The sequence below is a fragment of the Pleurodeles waltl genome, chromosome 5, assembly GCF_031143425.1.
Source record: "Pleurodeles waltl isolate 20211129_DDA chromosome 5, aPleWal1.hap1.20221129, whole genome shotgun sequence".
Classification (NCBI taxonomy): Eukaryota; Metazoa; Chordata; class Amphibia; order Caudata; family Salamandridae; genus Pleurodeles; species Pleurodeles waltl.
This window is the reverse complement of record NC_090444.1, coordinates 21,938,600-21,958,105: the sequence shown is the minus strand read 5'-3', so window position 1 is coordinate 21,958,105 and position 19,506 is coordinate 21,938,600. Positions and strand designations below refer to the sequence as shown.

At 52.7% G+C, this 19,506-nt stretch overlaps 1 protein-coding gene across 5 annotated transcripts in view; it reads right to left on the bottom strand.

Moving 5' to 3' along the window:
- B4GALNT2 (beta-1,4-N-acetyl-galactosaminyltransferase 2 (SID blood group)) overlaps nt 1-19,506 on the bottom strand; it is a 302,788-nt gene that overhangs the window by 198,608 nt on the left and 84,674 nt on the right. For all 5 annotated transcript variants that reach the window (XM_069233513.1, XM_069233511.1, XM_069233512.1 and 2 more), the window contains exon 2: nt 7,742-7,930. In XM_069233513.1, the coding sequence (XP_069089614.1) occupies nt 7,742-7,929 (188 nt within the window). In that variant the 5' untranslated portion in view covers nt 7,930. The remainder of the gene's footprint in view (nt 1-7,741; nt 7,931-19,506) is intronic.

Genomic DNA, 19,506 nt, shown 5'->3' with positions numbered 1-19,506 from the left:
CAGGAATCAGCAGTCAGTGGTTCTTCAGATGCATTTGGTGCTCACACTCCTGTAGGATGTGACAGACAGACCCCTCCTGCAAGGATAGATCCTTTACCTCTCTCTCTGATGGCCAGGTGAACTACTCCTGCAGGGATATCTCCTGCACCCCTCTCTCAGCAGGCCAGGTGATCTCCTCTGGAGGGATAGCTCCTGCCCCCCTCTCTCAGCAGGCCAGGTGACCTCCTCCTGCATGGACAACTCATGCACCCCTCTCTCAACAGGCCTGGTGACCCCTTCCTGCAGGATACCTCCAGCTCCCCTCTCTCAGGAGGCCACACAGACTCCTCCTTCAGGGATAGCTCCTGTACCCCTCTCTCCGCAGGGCAGCTGGACTTCTCCTGCAGGGATAGCTCATGCACACCTCTCTCAGCAGGCCAGATGGATTCCTCCTGTAGGGATAGTCCTTAACCTCTCTCTCAGCAGGCCAGGTGACCTCACCCTGCAGGGATAGATCATGCACCCCTCTCTCAGCAGGCCTGGTGACATCTTCCTGCAGGGATAGCTCCTGTACCACTCTCTCAGCAGGCCAGGTGGACTCCTGCGGAATATCTCCTTAACCCCTCTCTCAGCAGACCAGGGGGACGCCTCGTGATGGTCAGCTCCTGTGCCCCTCTCTCAGCAGACCAGGTGTACTCCTCCTGCAGGATAGCTCCTGCACCCCTCTCTCAGCGGACACCTCCTGCAGGGGTAACCCTGACCCCTCTCTCAGCAGGATACGCAGGCTCTGTTTCCATGCACACCCACAGCTTCTTTCAGTAGACTGTTGCAGGCATCTTTAAGATGTGTCCCCTCTCTTCTGGGAAGTTAGCTTTTGAGGGCACCAGTCCTGGATGTCAGATCTCTCCCCAACACCCTGTGGGGTGCACTGGTCAGTGATAGGCCCTGGATGATCAGTATCCTCAGTCCTTCTCATGATCTACCGTTGTCTCAGGCATGGTTTGCGTGTCCCACATGTGCTGCTCTAGAGATGAGGCCATCCCTTTTCCTCTAGAGCAGACACACTCTGTCAGGTGGTGGCGGGAACCATCTGCCTAGAACACAAACAAGCACTGTCCAAGCACACAGGGTACAGAAGGTGACCCACCACATTAAACTTAGGCAGAACCTAGGAGGAACAAGGTGAATAGGCTGCGCACCCAGTGCAGAGAACAGAGAACAGGCCTCCTCTGGGGCTAGGACATAAACACACGCTGCCAAACTCTGAATGGGGAATGGATACATGGTGTGCTCTCTAGACCACAAGCCGCACTCTGGATTTCAGCTACCGATTATGCCAAGTGGTCCTCAGGGGGCACACGTGATGGTCGTGCATGGTGACCACAGAAAAATCAGAAGCACAGTAGAGATTTGCATTAGACTAACTCAGGCGGACATGCACACCTGCAAACCCATGCAAGGGATATCACCCTCCCAACAGATCTTTATCCATTGAGGCATTTGTCCCTTTTTCTCTTCTTGCTAATTCTCTCAAATGTTGTGCTGTCTCTCTCTTGTGTGCCTTTGCTCTGCCTTCTTTCTTGGTCTTGAGGTCTTGTTTTGTGCATTTGCTCTTTCTGCCCTCTTTTCTTTGTGTTTGATCTTCTCTCTTCTGTGCCTTTGCTCTATCTCCCCTCTTTAACTCTCTCCACCTTGTCCTTTTCATGCCCTTAGGTCTGTTGTGAATGGCTCTTGTTTGTACCTTTCTTCTCCCTCCACATTGTCCTTTTGTCTCACCATTTAGCCTAACTCCCAAGTGCTTCTTCTGTCCTCTGTCTCCCTATGTCTACTTCTGTTTCCCTCCTGTTCCTGCTCTGTTTGCACCATTGGTCCTTCCCAGAAGGCTACAGCAAGTATTGTTGGCAGTTCAAAGGTTGCTCAACTCCTTTGTTAGTTCCTAGTAAGCACACATCATTACCATGGTCAATATTCTTTTGGACATTTTGCGCGAAGCTGTAGTGATCACTTTTCAGTTTGAAATGGCTTACTGGTGCCTGATCTCAGCCTTGAACAGAGATCCAACTCTAAAAAGCTTCACCCATGAGGCAGCCCACCCTTCCCACAGCATCCCCAGGAGGTAGATATAAAAATATAAATAATGACGAGACTCAAATACACTCTCTTGCCTGGAGGTTGGTTCCAGAGCTGCTTCAGACACTCGGATACTCAGCGGACCTCAAGTAGATCATTTTAAAATCAGGAAATCCAGAGCTGGAGTTGGATACTTTTACCTCCTAGAAGCCTGCCCGAACCTTCCTGCCTGTATCCTGGACATAGTGGTAGATTTAGGTTGGGACTTATATACCTTCTAAATAGGGTGGGTGGGATGTCAGCCCGCTTTTGTACATTTTACGACATTCATCAAATTTTAAATCAGACTCCTAGTGTCAACTTGCATGGGCTAAATTCCAGTGCTTGGTGGGTAGACAAGGTGACTACTCCAAACTCCCAGAGTTCATTCCTGGGTAGAAAGGGTAGGCTATAGCCGTGCAATATCCACACTACTTAGTGAAAGACTTAACGTCTCTGGAGGACGTGCTATGTGAACTACATTTCCCACGAGTCCACTGAACTCTGAAGTTGTTAGAAATGGCAGTGGTCATTTTGAAATGCTTGATTATAAGTTTCCCCATGATTCTCTTCAGGCTTGCCAGGAAATCAATACAGTTTGTAATTGTAATCAGGTTCTTGCAATCAGAATCAGTTGACGCCTATTAGGTTGATTGCTTTTCCATGAGAGTTCTAACACAGAGAGTATTCTACACATTTAAGTCATATTTTGACAAGGACTTAATAATTTGAAATATATACACACACAGTAATAATTAGGAATTGGCACAAGAAACAACAAGAGTTGGCAAGGGTTAGTGAAAAATAGCTAGGGCCCTAGGGGAGGTCCAAACCACGTACCTACATATTGGAATGTGAAGTTCCCCACCCAGGGATAAGGAGTCATTAGAGGGAAGCTGGAAGACCTAGGGACCCAAAGAGGAGAGTACCTGAGTGACCCCAGTGACCAGGAGAGCAGAGGTAAGCACCTGGTCTTCCCAAGGACAAACAAGAGGACTTAGAAAAAGGATTGTGTGAGAACAGGACCAGACCAGAGGAAGCCAAAGGTGTCTTCTGGAAGAAGAGGACCTGCAAAAGTGTCCAGTGGGGGCAGGAGCCACTACCCACCCTTCTATGGATGAAGATCTGGGTCGACAGGAGAAGAATAAGACATGTTGTGAAGCCCAGGAGCTGCAGAGGAGTCCTTGGAGCAGTGCAGATGGTGTCCCACATCGATCGTCGGATCGCAGATAATCAGTGGTGCAGGAGAACCACCAACAAGCTTTATCAAATGCAAGAAGAGCAAAAGAATAGTTGCAAGGCTAAAGAGGACCAGCAAGGTCCAGGGGACCCGACCCAGGGAGGGGAGTGCAAGCTGACCCTCAAAAGTCGGGAGAACCAACAGAAGCAGTCACAGCCCCCACAGGCAACCCACTGGCAGCAGGCACAGTAAAACGCAGTGAGGCTCAGTCAGCACACCTGGAGAGGATTCCCACGTCGCTGGAGCAGTAGAGGGGGGACTGTCCTTGCAAGGATGGAGTGCTGGAGGCTGGGGCTACTGGAGCCTGAAGATACCTTGGAGCAGGAGACAACAAGCCTTGGTAGCTGCAAGAGTCATGGTGCAAAGGGGTACTGTCCTGCAAGGTCAGGCAAGGGCTCACTGTCTCTCAAGTTGGATAGCTGGCAGAGAGGATGAAGGGGACCACTCAAGACCACCACTTGTGATGCAGGATCCATGCAGTTCCAGAAAAGAGGAGATCCAAACAGCCAGACATCGTTGCTGTAGATGCCTGCAGATGGATGGGACTGACTCCAAGGGAGATTCCTTGTTCCTTCTTGGTGCAGGCTGAAGTCTTGTCGACCCCAGAGAATGCACAGCTGGAGAAATGTTGCAGTTGCTAGTAGGAGCCAGGGAAACAAAGTTGCAAGGCAAAGTCGTTCCGGAGTTGCAGTCTTGTTGGTTCCTGAAAAGTCCAGTTGCGGTCCCAGTGGTCAGATGTAGAAGTAAACGATGCAGAGGAGTCCTGGTGGAGTCTTGCACATTGTATCTGGGGTCCCACCCGCAAGGGAGTCCCTAAATAGCCCTTCAAGGTGACCACCTATCAGGAGTCTCTGATGTCACCTGCCCAACCTGACCACTCAGATGCTCCCAGGAACCTCTGCACATCTTGGTTTCAAGATGGCAGAATCGAGTTGCCACCTAGAGAAGCTCTGGGCACCATCCCTGGGGTGATGATGGACAGGGGAGTGGTCACTCCCCTTTCCTTTGTCCAGTATCACTCCAGAGTAGAGACCGGGGGTTCCTGGGCTGGTGCACACTGGTTTATGCAAGGAGGGCACCAAATGTGCCCTTCAAAGCAGATCAGTGGCTTGGGGAGGTTACCCCTCCCAAGCCTTGTAACACCTATTTCTATGGGAGAGGGTGTTCTCTTCCACAGGAAATACTTTGTTCTGCCTTCCTGGGCTTGATCAGATCAAGCAGCAGGAGGGCAGAAACCTGTCTGAGGGAGGACAGCAGCGTAGGCTGCCCAGAAAACCCTAGAAGACTGGTACGAGCAATACTGGGGAGTCCTTAAAGAATCCCAAGAGTGCACAGAATCATACAACCAATGCTGGCAACAGTATTGGGGTATGATTCCAACATGTGTGATACCAAACATGCCCAGGTTCGGAGTTACCATTATGTAGCTGGACACAGGTGATGGATGACCTGTGTCCTGTACATGGGTAAAATGGCTTCCCCATACTTACGAAGTCCACTGTAATGGAACTGGCATTTGTTGGGGCCCCTCTGCTCTTGCAGGTGTGCCCTCACACACAGGGACCTGCACCCTGCCCTCTGGGCTAGGAGGGTCTACCATAGGGCTGACTTACAGTGACCTGGTGCAGTGACCTGTAGTGAAAGGGTGCATGCATCTTTGCACACAGGCTGCAATGGCAGAGCTGCAGACACATTTTGCATGGGATCCCATGGGTGACACAATACATACTACAGCCCATGGGGAACCCCTGGTGCCCCAATGTCCTGTGTACCTAAGTACCATATACTAGGGATTTATAAGGGGGCACCAGTATGCAGATTGTGGAGTGCACAAAAGGTCCCAGGCAACCAAATTTAAAGGGAGAGAGCACAATAACTGTGGTCTTGGTTAGCAGGATCCCAGGGAAAACTGTCAAAGCACACTGAATGCAGACAAAAAGTGGGGGTAACCATGCCAAAAAGAGGGTACTTTCCTACATCCCCCATTGTTGAAAGTCAGCTCCGTAGGCTATAATAGAAATATGTTTCGTAAGCCTAAGAATGGCTAGGAAAAACATAAAAATATCTTAAGTGGACTCAAATGAATGGTAATGATAAATGCAACAATTTGCCATTGTTGAATTTATCATAACTTATACAGAAAAGAGGTTATAAGACTTTCTGTTCTGTAAGCAAATTTCCAGCCTGCTAGGGGTCTCTCCTGATTGGTCAGCCCTAACAGGGCTAGCCAGGCTGCTTTGATTAAAGTGGCCTGCACTGAGCAGAGGTTATCTGATGGGGTAGGTTGGCGGAGGCCAGGCCAGAAGGGGGGCTGGTTATATCAAGATGAGGCTTCTAAGGAACGCCAGTCAGAAAGTAATGTAACCAGGCTTGCCCTCTCACCCCTGTACTCCATAGATAGTTGGAAGGCTTAGGAAAGGATTTTGCAGATGCCCAGAGAAGGAGTTGATAGAAAATGAGCTACACCTGGGGGTTGGTTTAGCCAGGTCTTGCTCCTCTGGAGAGAAATCCACCATCTTGGAATGTTAAAGTGCAGTGCTTTATGGGACAAGAAGATACCACACTTTGGAGGAAGTTGTCCTACCTCTGGGTGGTGCCCTGCAGCTCATTGGACAGAATCCCCCAGTGACTGTCCCTCAAAATGATGGAATAAAGGTGGCTGATCTGCATTGGAATTCAGATCTGCTGCCTGAAACCACAAGAAAAAGAAGAACTGTCCTGCTGAAACCCTGGTTTGCAACCCAGAGGCCTGCACACTTAAGGACTGCCTGTTGCACACTGGAACCACAGCCCAAAGTACTTCGCCTTGCTTCAAAATGGATTCAGGAATGGACTCCCTAAAGTAACATGTTAAAAGAGCTTCCCCGCACCAACTTCCACAAAAGACCTCAGGCTGGAGGGCGTCCAGTGGACTTGAAAGGATTTGGCCAGGTGCATTGTGGGAATTGTAGTCTCAATGTCCCAAGAAGCAACTTGGATTCTGGAACCTTGGATTGGGGTTGTGGGTCACTTTCCTGCATCACACTTCCACAAAAGTCCCCAGCCTGGAGTGCATCCAGTGAACTTGCAAGGTTTTGGCCAGGTGCATTGTGGGAATAGTAGTCCCAATGTCCCAAGGAGCCTTGGATTGGAATTGTGGCCCACTTTCCTGTATCAAGAATCACTTCTGGAAATAAGTGCAAAGTGTTACATTGCAGGCGGTTGGAACTCGACTGTGTCCTGGTCCAGTGCAATCTTTCCTCTAAGCGCTATTGGCTTCTAAGTGCTAGTTACCTTCACAAATTCATATCTCTGGTTCCCTATACTGGATTTTTGTTGTTGAGGTGTTTGAAAGAAAACAATATTGACTGTTTTTATAAATTGGTGTGGGATTTGTATTGTGTGTTGTTTGTTACTTATTTACTATCTTGGTGTATTTAAATGCTTTACACACCTGTCTCCTGAGTTATGCCTGACTGTTCATTGCCAAGCTGCTAGGGATTGAGCCAGGGGCTACTTTGTGGGACCCTGACTGGGCACAACCCTGTGTTGGGGGTGTATTGCTGGTGGTAGGTGTGAACTTACCCCTACCAATACCCAGCCTCTAACACCTTGTGATCAAAGCGTGTTATGCTGAAGGTTTGAGTGAAATTAGTTTCTCAGATATTTATTTATCCTCTAGTTTCAGGAATATCAGTGTTTCCACTGAACAAAACATCAAACCTATAGCAAATAGTAGCTGGTTCAATATAAGCTGAATGTTCTAAGGATGCTCATCTTGCCCTTCGAGACGCACTACACATATATCAGCGCCCAGCAGAGTGCCGGGTCAGGGTGGTTATACCCAGTGGCTCTGCTTTCTCTTATTCCATTCCCTTTCCCCCGGACTAGAGTTAACCAACTTATAGCTGTGGATGAGAAGCGCAGAAGCATTCATCACTCTCACTGGATCCAGACTGGGAAGTTGGTGCTTTCTGACACTTAGGCCCTGAGTTAGAGTTTGGCGATGGGTTACTCCATGACAACAGTGAGAGATCCCGACCGCCGTACTAAGAGTTCTATAGGCTATAATGGAATTGTAATACGGTGGACAGGATATCTGTCACGTTTGTGACTGAGAAACCCTCTCCGCCAAACTCTAAATCAGGACTTAGTTCCTTGCCACACTAAGCATGGGGCCATCGACTGGTTACCTGGATCATACCTGGTCTACGCCCGGGAAGCTGTGGGTGTGTGATGCCCTCTACTACTCTGTCCATCACACCCCACTAGCTCCAGGTGTTTCCTACCCGTCTAGCTCCAGGTGTTTCCTACCCGTCTAGCTCCAGGTGTTTCCTACCCGTCTAGCTCCAGGTGTTTCCTACCTGTCTAGCTCCAGGTGTTTCCCACTTGTCCACATTCCCTTGATCCTCTAGAGAGAGAGAGGTCCGTTACCTGATTCCGCTGTAGGAGAATTTGCTCGGATACGTTTCTTCTGGGAGAAGCTTCAGGGTTGGCGGGGGCAGCGTCTCCGCAGGCGAGGGGCTTGGTTCATCGTTTTGCGAGAGCAATATCTTCCTGTTCATAAAGAGTCCAATGGAAAGCCCCACCATGAGAAGTACTGCCAGAGACTTGAGCTTCATGCTGAGGGAAACAGAGACGAGAACATGAGAGGTGAATTACAGGGCCTTGTTCGACCTACTAGAGAGACAGAAAGAGAGAAAGCAAGGAAGAATAACAGCCTATGAGAGAAAATGCAAAAGAGGAGAAGAGAGGAAGAGAAAGATTGTGACAGAGAAAGTGAGTGAGAGAGAGTGAAAACTTTACTAGAAATATTGTCAGAGTTTTAAGCTTCATGCTGAGGGGCACACACTAGAACATTAGCAAACATCAGCAAGAGGGGGAGCATGTACAGGTTTGGGGGGGCGGCACTCATAAATCAGGGGGCAGCACGTACAGGTCAGGAGGGGCAGCACGTACAGGTCGGGAGGGGCAGCACGTACAGGTCAGGAGGGGCAGCACGTACAGGTCAGGAGGGGGCAGCACGTACAGGTCAGGAGGGGCAGCACGTACAGGTTCAGGAGGGGCAGCACGTACAGGTTCAGGAGGGGCAGCACGTACAGGTTCAGGAGGGGCAGCACGTACAGGTCAGGAGGTCAGGAGGGGCAGCACGTACAGGTCAGGATGGGCAGCACGTACAGGTCAGGAGGGGCAGCACGTACAGGTCGGGAGGGGCAGCACGTACAGGTCGGGAGGGGGGGCAGCACGTACAGGTCGGGAGGGGGGCAGCACGTACAGGTCGGGGGGGGCAGCACGTACAGGTCGGGGGGGGGTAGCACGTACAGGTCGGGAGGGGCAGCACGTACAGGTCGGGAGGGGCAGCACGTACAGGTCGGGAGGGGCAGCACGTACAGGTCAGGAGGGGCAGCACGTACAGGTCAGGGGGGCAGCACGTACAGGTCAGGGGGGGCAGCACGTACAGGTCAGGAGGGGCAGCACGTACAGGTCAGGAGGGGCAGCACGTACAGGTCAGGAGGGGCAGCGTGTACAGGTCAGGAGGGGCAGCGTGTACAGGTCAGAGGGGTAGCACTTACAGGTCAGAGGGGTAGCACTTACAGGTCAGGGGGGCCGCTTGTGTACAGGTCAGGAGGGGCAGCACGTACAGGTTCAGGAGGGGCAGCACGTACAGGTCAGGAGGGGCAGCACGTACAGGTCAGGAGGGGCAGCACGTACAGGTTCAGGAGGGGCAGCACGTACAGGTTCAGGAGGGCCGCTTGTGTACAGGTCAGGAGGGCCGCTTGTGTACAGGTCAGGGGGGGCGCTTGTGTACAGGTCAGGGGGGGCGCTTGTGTACAGGTCAGGAGGGGGCAGCACGTACAGGTCAGGAGGGGGCAGCACGTACAGGTCAGGAGGGGGCAGCACTTACAGGTCAGGGGGGCCGCTTGTGTACAGGTCAGGAGGGCCGCTTGTGTACAGGTCAGGAGGGCACACTTTGTGTATCCCTCTTCCAAGTCATGCAAGAGCAGGCATACCCTGTTTAAAGAGGCCATGTGTGGTCTTTCTATGCATTCAATACCATATTTGTATTCCCTAAGATGGAAGAGCAGGCCTCAGAGTTACTGATAGGAGAAAAAGACAGAGAGAAAGAAGAAGACAAATGGAAGGTCAGAGAGAGAAAGAAAGAGTGAGAGAAAAAGAGAAGCGAGGTGAAGAGAGATGTACGAATATTTGGAACTGTGATTTCCTAATTACGATTTCATGAGAATCGCAATTGGGAAACCGCAATTCCAAATGTAAGAAACTCCACTGAGTTTCTTTTGTGATTCCCGGTAGGTCACAAATAGACCTACCTTATTAATATTAATGAGGTAGGTCGCAACTTGCGACCCACTGGGAATCGCAAAAATCACAGGGATGCTGGCCTGCTGAGGACAGCAGACCTCCACATCTGTGATTGCTTTTAAATAAAACAATTTTTTTTTTTTTTTTTAAATGCAGCGCGTTTTCCTTACAGCGTTCAAAAAGAAAAAAATGAAACGTTTCAGTTTCATCTTTTAAGAGTAGGTGGTAGTCCGTGGGACCACTGCCTGCTCTTGAAAGCGTTTTTGCATGTATTCACGAAGGGGAAGGGATCCCTTGGGGACCCCTTCCCCTTTGTGAATGGGTTAGCACCCATTTGAAATTGGGGTTAACTGCAATTGTTTTGCGACCACATTCACTCTCACAAAACAATCATTCATACCATTCAGATTCGGTATTAGGAAGGGATGCCCTGGACACGCCCCTTCCTAATACCAAATCACAAAACCAAAACTGCGATTCAGTAACAAGTTACCGAATCGCAGTTTGGGCTTTGTACATCCCAAAAAGCATTTTTCTAGTCGCAAACGGGTTGTGACTAGAAAAATGCTTTGTACATGTGACCCTAAGAGAGAGTGAGGAGAAGAGCATCGGAGAATCTCAAAGAGGGAGGACAGATGGCTAGCTAGCTAGCTAGCTAGCCAGACAGACAGACAGACAGACAGACAGACAGACAGACAGACAGTTGCTTACTTGATCTCTGATTCTCCTAATAAATAAAAGACAAACAAAGTGCTTTGTAGGAGAGTAGGAGATATGTTACTCAGGGGCGGCTCCTCCGTTAGGGTGGAGAAGCGTCACCCCTCCCGCCAGCAGCGGCAAAACCTTTAAAAGAAAACAATAATAAACGTTTATTATCGTTTTCTTTTAAAGGGGCGGGGCTACGGTGTAACAAGCAGTGAGGAGGGAGTGCTGTAGCATGTGTGTTTGGCCGGCCGTCTCGGGTCGGCCAAACACACATGCGCAGTGTACTCTCTCCAGCCTGGCACTGTGTTGCCAGGCTGGAGAGAGCCTATACAGGCTGCCAGTCTGCCTGGGAGCGTCCTCGCTGGACGCTCCTACCCAATCCTGATGCTGCTCTGAGCAGCGTCAGAATTGGCCGCAGGGCAGGCTGGGAGCCTGTGCCTGCAGCCGGCTGATGCAGAGGAGACAAAGGAGAGGCACGGCCGGCGTGCAGGTAAGTTTATTTTTTAAATGTTATTAATATTTCCCTGTAGCGAGCCCCCCTACTTCCCCCCACCCTCCTGTGTGCCACCCCACCCCCGTAACACCCGCGAGCTGCAACTGATGTTACTACAGAGTATGGGAAAAAGTCAGTGCTTAATTAGCAAAAGACTGAGTGCCGGTGTCCGGTGCTCAGAAGCCCAGGGCTGGTGCTGTTAAATGCCAGCGTGCCCAAGGCCAGGGCTGTATAGTCTTGAATCCACCTCAGGCCTCTTTAACCCACCACCAAACGCTCCCTGCACCTTCATCTCAGTCGTGGAGGTTCCTGACGGTGTTTCCGTCTCTCTCTTCCTCCAGCTTTCTACTTTGTTTGTTTTTAGTGTCGACCGCACAGGCGCTCTGGCCTGCTGTAATCTCTCTGTGGGCTTTTAACCACACCCACTGTTGAAAAACCTTAATGAGAGGTGTTTACAACACGTGGTGGATATCTCTCCCTGGGCCTGGGGCCCTGGGGTTTCCAGCTCTTCAGTAAACACCAATTCTGCAGCTGCCCACTTCACACGAGGGCGCAGGTGCTCGGGTCTCCGGTGCCGAGCAGGGTCAGTGGCCCTTCTCCCTTGCCAAGGGCACTTACTGGAGCTCTGTGCTCCTCGCAGGGGAGAACCAACATTGCATAAAGCCACTGGGCGTGCACACAACACGCCCCAGGTCTCCAAGCCAGACACACAAGCCCTTTCTTTCTTCTGGTGCCATCGTTCTGCACTCTGCCAAGTTTGTCTCCACTTAGGGTGACCACCTGGCATTCAGGCAAATTCTGGACAGGACTGTAGAAAATTCAGGACGAAGGGTCAAAATTCAGGACAAAAATTCAGGACGAAGGGTCAAAATTCAGAACAAAAATTCAAGAACAAACGTCCGTTTTACAGACGCACCCAAGAGAGGCCATACCCCATTATGTTATCAGTCCATTTATTTACTCATTTTAACATAGAACTATTTATTCACTGTGGTCTTTTTGTGATGGCCTCCAGGTATGCTGCATTCAGGTGTCACATTATGTCCTTGTTCAGTGGTAAATTAATGCCCTTTAGCGCTGTATCAAGGCCATCACCCCTACTCAAATCTACCCAATCTTTCTTGTGCTAGTTGAAACAAATTGAACAAAAACATCTGGCTCACCCCAACCACCCATGGACTTTCAAACTAAACAAAATTAGTGAGGCAGGGCAGATGGTGTGGGCGACAGTCTTACACCTAATGTCAGGATGTGAGGTACCCACATGCTGTCTGTAGTCCCACAGCACTATAGTGTATGTCTGGGACATTTATCTCAAAACTTGGAGCCCGGACTACCAATCAAAGATAATAAAAGAGGAGGATGAAAACGAGATCAAATGGGAGGTTGTTGCTAAGAACTGGATAAATAAGGAAAAGAAGAACAAGGTGGGACAATTCCTAAAATCAGACAGGATGGGTGCACCAAGATTATCGGAAGGTATTGGGTACCTGGGGAGTTGTCTCTGCAGACAGGAGTGAAACAGAAGAGGCACTGTCAAGTGGATGAACAAGCAGTACCCACCCACCTTGGCAAACTCTTCTGGTGCAATGGTCCGCTGTTCGTGCTTGTGAAGGGTGAGCAGGGGTCTGACCGCTTGCAAGGATGTGCAAGGCAATTGCCCGCTTTGTCCATGTCTTAAAATGGTTTTGAAATTGAGCAAAAGCCAAACTAGTGATCTGAGTTATCCCTAAGTGTCAAGTGCACATAGAATCTTCACAGCGAGGAAGTGGAGTGTGTCCAACTTCGTGCTTGAATACTAGCACTTTAAAAACAAACAAAAAACAAACAAACATGTCTCTTGGATGAAACGCTTCTGTAAGTTACTGAAATACACTTCTTTGAATTTTGAAGAACCTTTATCCTGTTTTTATGTTTGTTGCACAATGTCTTTAACCCCTTGGTCGCCAAGGACATAATGGTTATGTCTGGTGGCGCCATGGACGTAACCATTACGTCCTGGGATCGGCTCTGGGGGGAGCGCTAGGGTAAGGGTCACCCCCCCAAAGGGGGCAAAGCATTGTTGGGAATTTTTTTAGGCCCATCTGCCGCCGAGGGGGGCAGAAACCACTTTGCACCAGGGATCTTGTGTGTGTGGTAGGGTGACCCCCAGGGCAAGGGTCGCTCCCCAAGGGGGGCCATTATCATTTACACCATTTCTGCCCCTCTTGGGGGCAGATCGGCCTCTTATTTTTAGGCCGATCTGCCCTCAAGGGGGGCAAAAACCAAGATGAGACCCAGGGATTTGTTTACTTTTTTTTGTGTGGGGGGCGGCCCCTTGGGTTAGGGTCACCCCTCCAAAGGGGGCACAGCACTGTAAACCGTTTCTGTCCCCCTTGGGGGCAGATCTTTTAGGACCATCTGCCCCCAAGGGGGGCAGAAGCCACTAAGGCACGAGTGATTTTTTGGGTTTTAGTCAGTTTCAGTACGGGGGAGCGGCCCCTTGGGTAAGGGTCGTTCTCCTTGGGGGCAATATGCTTTACGTCATTTCTGCCCCCTGGGGGCATATCGGCCTATTATTTTTAGGCCACCAGGGATTGCTTACTTTAGTTTTTTTTTTGTGTGGGGAGGGCGGCCCCTGCGGTTAGGGGCGCCCCCCAAAGGGGGCACAGTACTGTAGGCTATTTCTGCCCCCCTTGGGGGCAGATCAGCCTAGTCTTTTTAGGCCCATCTGCCCCCAAGGGGGGGGGGGGGGCAGAAGCCACTAAGGCACCAGGGGAATTTCCAAATGTTTGGTGGCGGGGTGTTTGTCGACTAGCAAAGTATTCACATTTGGGATTATAATGTTTTATTTCTCCTTTTTGTTCTAGTTCAAAGCTTTTGCTTTCTTTGTTGTGGCTCCTTGCTGTTTTGGCGGTGGTTGACCAGTCGTTTGCGTAGTTGCACGTTTTAGGTAAGAAAAAACAATTTACTCCAAATGACTATTGTTGCCATGCATGAATGACATTTTTTAAGTGGTGTACTAAATGCAGGATTGTGTGTGAAATTGTCCTTAGATTAGTGAACAATGATATTTGTGTTGTCTTATGTGTAATTTTATTTTCTTTTTAGTGGGAGAGTTTACAACTCTTAGTGATAAAGTCACACTTTGTTTATTACTTATCTTACACAGTGTAGACTGGCTCATGGCACTGGCACCATCTGTGTCCATCAAAGCATTTCCAGAGGCTGGGGGAGGCTACTCCTCCCCAGCCCTGACACCTTTTCCAAAGGGAGAGGGTGTAACACCCTCTCTCTGAGGAAGTCCTTTGTTCTGCCTTCCTGGGCCAGTGCTGCCTGGACCCCAGGAGGGCAGAATCCTGTCTGAGGGGTTGGCAGCAGCAGCAGCGAAACCCCGGGAAAGGTAGTTTGGCAGTACCCGGGTCTGTGCTAGAGACTCGGGGGATCATGGAATTGTCTTCCCAATGCCAGAATGGCATTGGGGTGACAATTCCATGATCTTAGACATGTTACATGGTCATGTTCGGAGTTACCATTGTGAAGCTACACATAGGTAGTGACCTATGTGTAGTGCACGCGTGTAATGATGTCCCCGCACTCACAAAGTCCGGGGAATTTGCCCTGAACAATGTGGGGGCACCTTGGCTAGTGCCAGGGTGCCCACACACTAAGTAACTTTGCACCCAACCTTCACCAGGTGAAGGTTAGACATATAGGTGACTTATAAGTTACTTATGTGCAGTGGTAAATGGCTGTGAAATAACGTGGACGTTATTTCACTCAGGCTGCAGTGGCAGGCCTGTGTAAGAATTGTCAGAGCTCCCTATGGGTGGGAAAAGAAATGCTGCAGCCCATAGAGATCTCCTGGAACCCCAATACCCTGGGTACCTTACTACCATATACAAGGGAATTATATGGGTGTACCAGTATGCCAATGTGAATTGGTAAATTTAGTCACTAGCCTGTTCGCGACAAATTTGGAAAGCAGAGAGAGCATAACCACTGAGGTTCTAGTTAGCAGACCCTCAGTGAGACAGTTAGGCACCACACAGGGAACATATATAGGCCACAAACTTATGAGCACTGGGGTCCTGGCTAGCAGGATCCCAGTGACACATAACAAACACACTGACAACATAGGGTTTTCACTATGAGCACTGGGCCCTGGCTAGCAGGATCCCAGTGAGACAGTAAAAACACCCTGACATATACTCACAAACAGGCCATAAGTGGGGGTAACAAGGCTAGAAAGAGGCTACTTTCCTACAGGTAGAAGCAGTGTGGACAGGGCAGGAGGGCCCCAGGGTGTGTAGAAGCAGTGTGGACAGGGCAGGAGGATCCCAGGGTGTGTAGAAGCAGTGTGGACAGGGCAGGAGGTGCCCGTGTGTGTAGAAGCAGTGTGGACAGGGCAGGAGGTGCCCATGTGTGTAGAAGCAGTGTGGACAGGGCAGGAGGTGCCCGTGTGTGGTGTAGAAGCAGTGTGGATAGGGCAGGAGGGACTGGGGTGTCAAAAAGCAGTGTGGACAAGGCAGGAGGGACCGGGCGGCTAAAAGCAGTGTGGACAAGGCAGAAGAGGCTGGGGCAGCTAGAAACAGTGTCGACAGGGTAGTAGGGCCCCAGAGTGGATAGAAGCAGTGTGGACAGGCAAGAAGAGGCCAGGGCAGGTAGAAGCAGTGTGGATAGGACAGGAGGGCCCCAGGGCGGGTAGAAGCAGTGTGGACAGGGCAGGAGGGCCCGGGGTAGGTAGAAGCAGTGTGGACAGAGCAGGAGGGCCCCAGGGTGTGCAGAAGAAGTGTGGACAGGACAGGAGGTACCTGTGTGTGTAGAAACAGTGTGGGAAGGGCAGGAGGGCCCCAGAGTGGGTAGAAGCAGTGCGGACAGAGCAGGAGGGCCCCAGGGTGGGTAGAAGCAGTGTGGATAGGGCAGGAGGGACTGGGGTGTCAAAAAGCAGTGTGGACAAGGCAGGAGGGACCGGGCGGCTAAAAGCAGTGTGGACAAGGCAGAAGAGGCTGGGGCAGCTAGAAACAGTGTCGACAGGGTAGTAGGGCCCCAGAGTGGATAGAAGCAGTGTGGACAGGCAAGAAGAGGCCAGTGCAGGTAGAAGCAGTGTGGATAGGACAGGAGGGCCCCAGGGCGGGTAGAAGCAGTGTGGACAGGGCAGGAGGGCCCGGGGTAGGTAGAAGCAGTGTGGACAGAGCAGGAGGGCCCCAGGGTGTGCAGAAGAAGTGTGGACAGGACAGGAGGTACCTGTGTGTGTAGAAACAGTGTGGGAAGGGCAGGAGGGCCCCAGAGTGGGTAGAAGCAGTGCGGACAGAGCAGGAGGGCCCCAGGGTGGGTAGAAGCAGTGTAGGCAGTTCAGGAGGACCCCAGGGTGTGGAGAAGCAGTGTGGGTAGGGGAGGAAGTGCCCGTGTGTGTAGAAGCAGTGTGGGCAGGGCAGAGGGCCCCAGGTTGTGTAGAAGCAGTGTAGACAGGGCAGGAGGGCCCGGGTGTGAAGAAGCAGTGTGGACATGGCAGGGGGTAGAAGCAGTGTGGACAGGGCAGGGGGTAGAAGCAGTGTGGACAGGGCAGGGGGTAGAAGCAGTGTGGACAGGGCAGGGGGTAGAAGCAGTGTGGACAGGGCAGGGGGTAGAAGCAGTGTGGACAGAGCAGGAGGGCCCCAGGGTGTGTAGAAGCAGTGTGGACAGGGCAGGAGGTGCACGTGTGTGTAGAAGCAGTGTGGACAGGGCAGGAGGTGCCCGTGTGTGTAGAAGGAGTGTGGAAAGGGCAGGAGGGACTGGGGTGTCAAGAAGCAGTGTGGAAAAGGCAGGAGGGACCGGGTGGCTAAAAGCAGTGTGGACAAGGCAGAAGGGGCTGGGGCAGCTAGAAACAGTGTGGACAGGGTAGTAGGGCCCCAGAGAGGATAGAAGCAGTGTGGACTGGCAAGAAGAGGCCAGGACAGGTAGAAGCAGCGTGGATAGGACAGGAGGGCCCCAGGGCGGGTAGAAGCAGTGTGGACAGGGCAGGAGGGCCCCGGGGTAGGTAGAAGCAGTGTGGACAGAGCAGGAGGGCCCCAGGGTGTGCAGAAGAAGTGTGGACAGGACAGGAGGTACCCATGTGTGGAGAGGCAGTGTGGACAGGATAGGAGGGCCTGGGGTGGGAAGGAGCAGTGCGGACAGGGCAGGAGGACCCCAGGGTGTGCAGAAGAAGTGTGGACAGGACAGGAGGTGCCCGTGTGTGGAGAGGCAGTGTGGACAGGGTAGGAGGGCCCAGCGGTGGGTAGAAGCAGTGCGGACAGGGAAGGAGGATCCCAGGGTGGGTAGAAACAGTGTGAACAGGACACCAGTGTGAGGCCATGTGTCTTTTTCCTGTGCCGGATGTGCATTAGGCGCCAGCTGCACCTCCTGCTCATGGGATAACAGGACAGGGCAGCAGGGGCCTGTGTGCGTAGAGGCAATGTGGACAGGGCAGGAGGGCCCGAGGGTGTGGAGAAGCAGTGTGACAGGGCAAGAGGGCCTCAGGGTATGTAGAAGCAGTGTGGACAGGGCAGGAGGGCCCCAGGGTGGATAGAAGCAGTGTGGGCATGGCAGGAGGGTCTCAGGGCATGTTGAAGCAGTGTTGACAGGGCAGGAGGGCACCAGGGTGGGTAGAAGCAGTGTAGGCAGTTCAGGAGGCCCCCAGGGTGTGGAGAAGCAGTGTGGCTATGGGAGGAGGTGCCCGTGTGTGTAGAAGCAGTGTGGGCAGGGCAGGGGGCCCCAGGGTGTGTAGAAGCAGTGTAGACAGGGCAGGAGGGCCCCAGGGTGTGGAGAAGCAGTGTGGCAGGGTAGGAGGCCCCCAGGGTGAGGAGAAGGAGTGTGGACAGGGCAGGAGGGCCCCAGAGTGTGTAGAAGCAGTGTGGACAGGGCAGGGGGTAGAAGCAGTGTGGACAGGGTAGGGGGTAGAAGCAGTGTGGATAGGGCAGGGGGTAGAAGCAGTGTAGACAGGGCAGGGGGTAGAAGCAGTGTAGACAGGGCAGGGGGTGCCTGTGTGTGTAGAAACAGTGTGGGCAGGGCAGGAGGGCCCCAGGGTGGGTAGAAGCAGTGTGGACAGGGCAGGAGGGGCCAGTGTGTGTAGAAACAGTGTGGACAGGGCAGGAGGGCCCCAGGGTGGGTAGAAGCAGTGTGGGCATGGCAGGAGGGCCTCAGGGTATGTAGAAGCAGTGTGGACAGGGCAGGAGGACCCCAGGGTGGGTAGAAGCAGTGTAGGCAGTTCAGGAGGCCCCCAGGCTGTGGAGAAGCAGTGTGGCTAGGGCAGGAGGTGCCCGTGTGTGTAGAAGCAGTGTGGGCAGGGCAGAGGGTCCCAGGGTGTGTAGAAGCAGTGTGGACAGGGCAGGAGGGCCCCAAAGTGTGGATAAGCAGTGTGGACAGGGCAGGAGGGCCCCAGGGTGTGGAGAAGCAGTGTGGGCAGGGTAGGAGGCCCCCAGGGTGTGGAGTAGCAGTGTGGACAGGGCAGGAGGGCCCCAGGGTGTGGAGAAGCAGTGTGGACAGGGCGGGAGGGTCCCAGGGTGTGGAGAAGAAGTGTGGACAGGGCAGGAGGGCCCCAGGGTGTGTAGAAGCAGTGTGGGCAGGGCAGAGGGCCCCAGGGTGTGTAGAAGCAGTGTGGACAGGGCAGGAGGTGCCCGTGTGTGTAGAGGCAGTGTGGGCAGGGCAGAGGGCCCCAGGGTGTGTAGAAGCAGTGTGGACAGGGTAGGAGGCCCCCAGGGTGTGGAAAAGCAGTGTGGACAGGGCAGGAGGACCCCAGGGTGTGTAGAAGCAGTGTGGACAGGGCAGGGGGTAGAAGCAGTGTGGACAGGGCAGGGTTTAAAAGCAGTGTGGACAGGGCAGGAGGTGCCCGTGTGTGTAGAGGCAATGTGGGCAGGGTAGGAGGGCCCCAGGGTGTGTAGAAGCAGTGTGGACAGGGCAGGGGGTAGAAGCAGCGTGGACAGGGCAGGAGGGCCCCAGAGTGTGTAGAAGCAGTGTGGACAGGGCAGGAGGGCCCCAAAGTGTGGATAAGCAGTGTAGACAGGGCAGGGTGGCCCCAGGGTGTGGAGAAGCAGTGTGGACAGGGCAGGAGGGCCCCAGAGTGTGTAGAAGCAGTGTGGACAGGACAGGGGGTGCCTGTGTGTGTAGAGGCAGTGTGGGCAGGGTAGGAGGCCCCCGGGATGTGGAGAAGCAGTGTGGATAGGGCAGGAGGGCCTCAGGTTATGTAGAAGCAGTGTGGACAGGGCAGGAGGTACCTGTGTGTGTAGAGGCAGTGTGGGCAGGGTAGGAGGACCCCAGGGTGTGGAGAAGCAGTGTGGACAGGGCAGGGGGTGGAAGCAGTGTGGACAGGGCAGGGGGTAGAGGCAGTGTGGACAGGGCAGGGGGTACAGGCAGTGTGGACAGGGCAGCAGCCTTGAAGTCTCTCTTTGCCCTGTCCCCCTCCATCACTGGTTGCCTCCAGCTGGACCACTGCTCTTATAACACCCTCCTCTGATCGCCTCCTTTCCTCACCAGCAGCTCTCCAGTGCCTCTGCTCTACCCCTCTCCACCCCCACGGGCCACCCCCGAGCCCGTCTTCCTGTGCCCCCTCTGTCCAGGCGACGGGCTGGGGCAGCACAGATGCCCCCTTGCCCTCTCACTAGGGCTGCCTGGGCTTGGCTCACACCCCACTGGTGCCCCTGGCCCAGGGGTCAGGCCTTCAAGGTACTGACACTGCGCGTGCAGG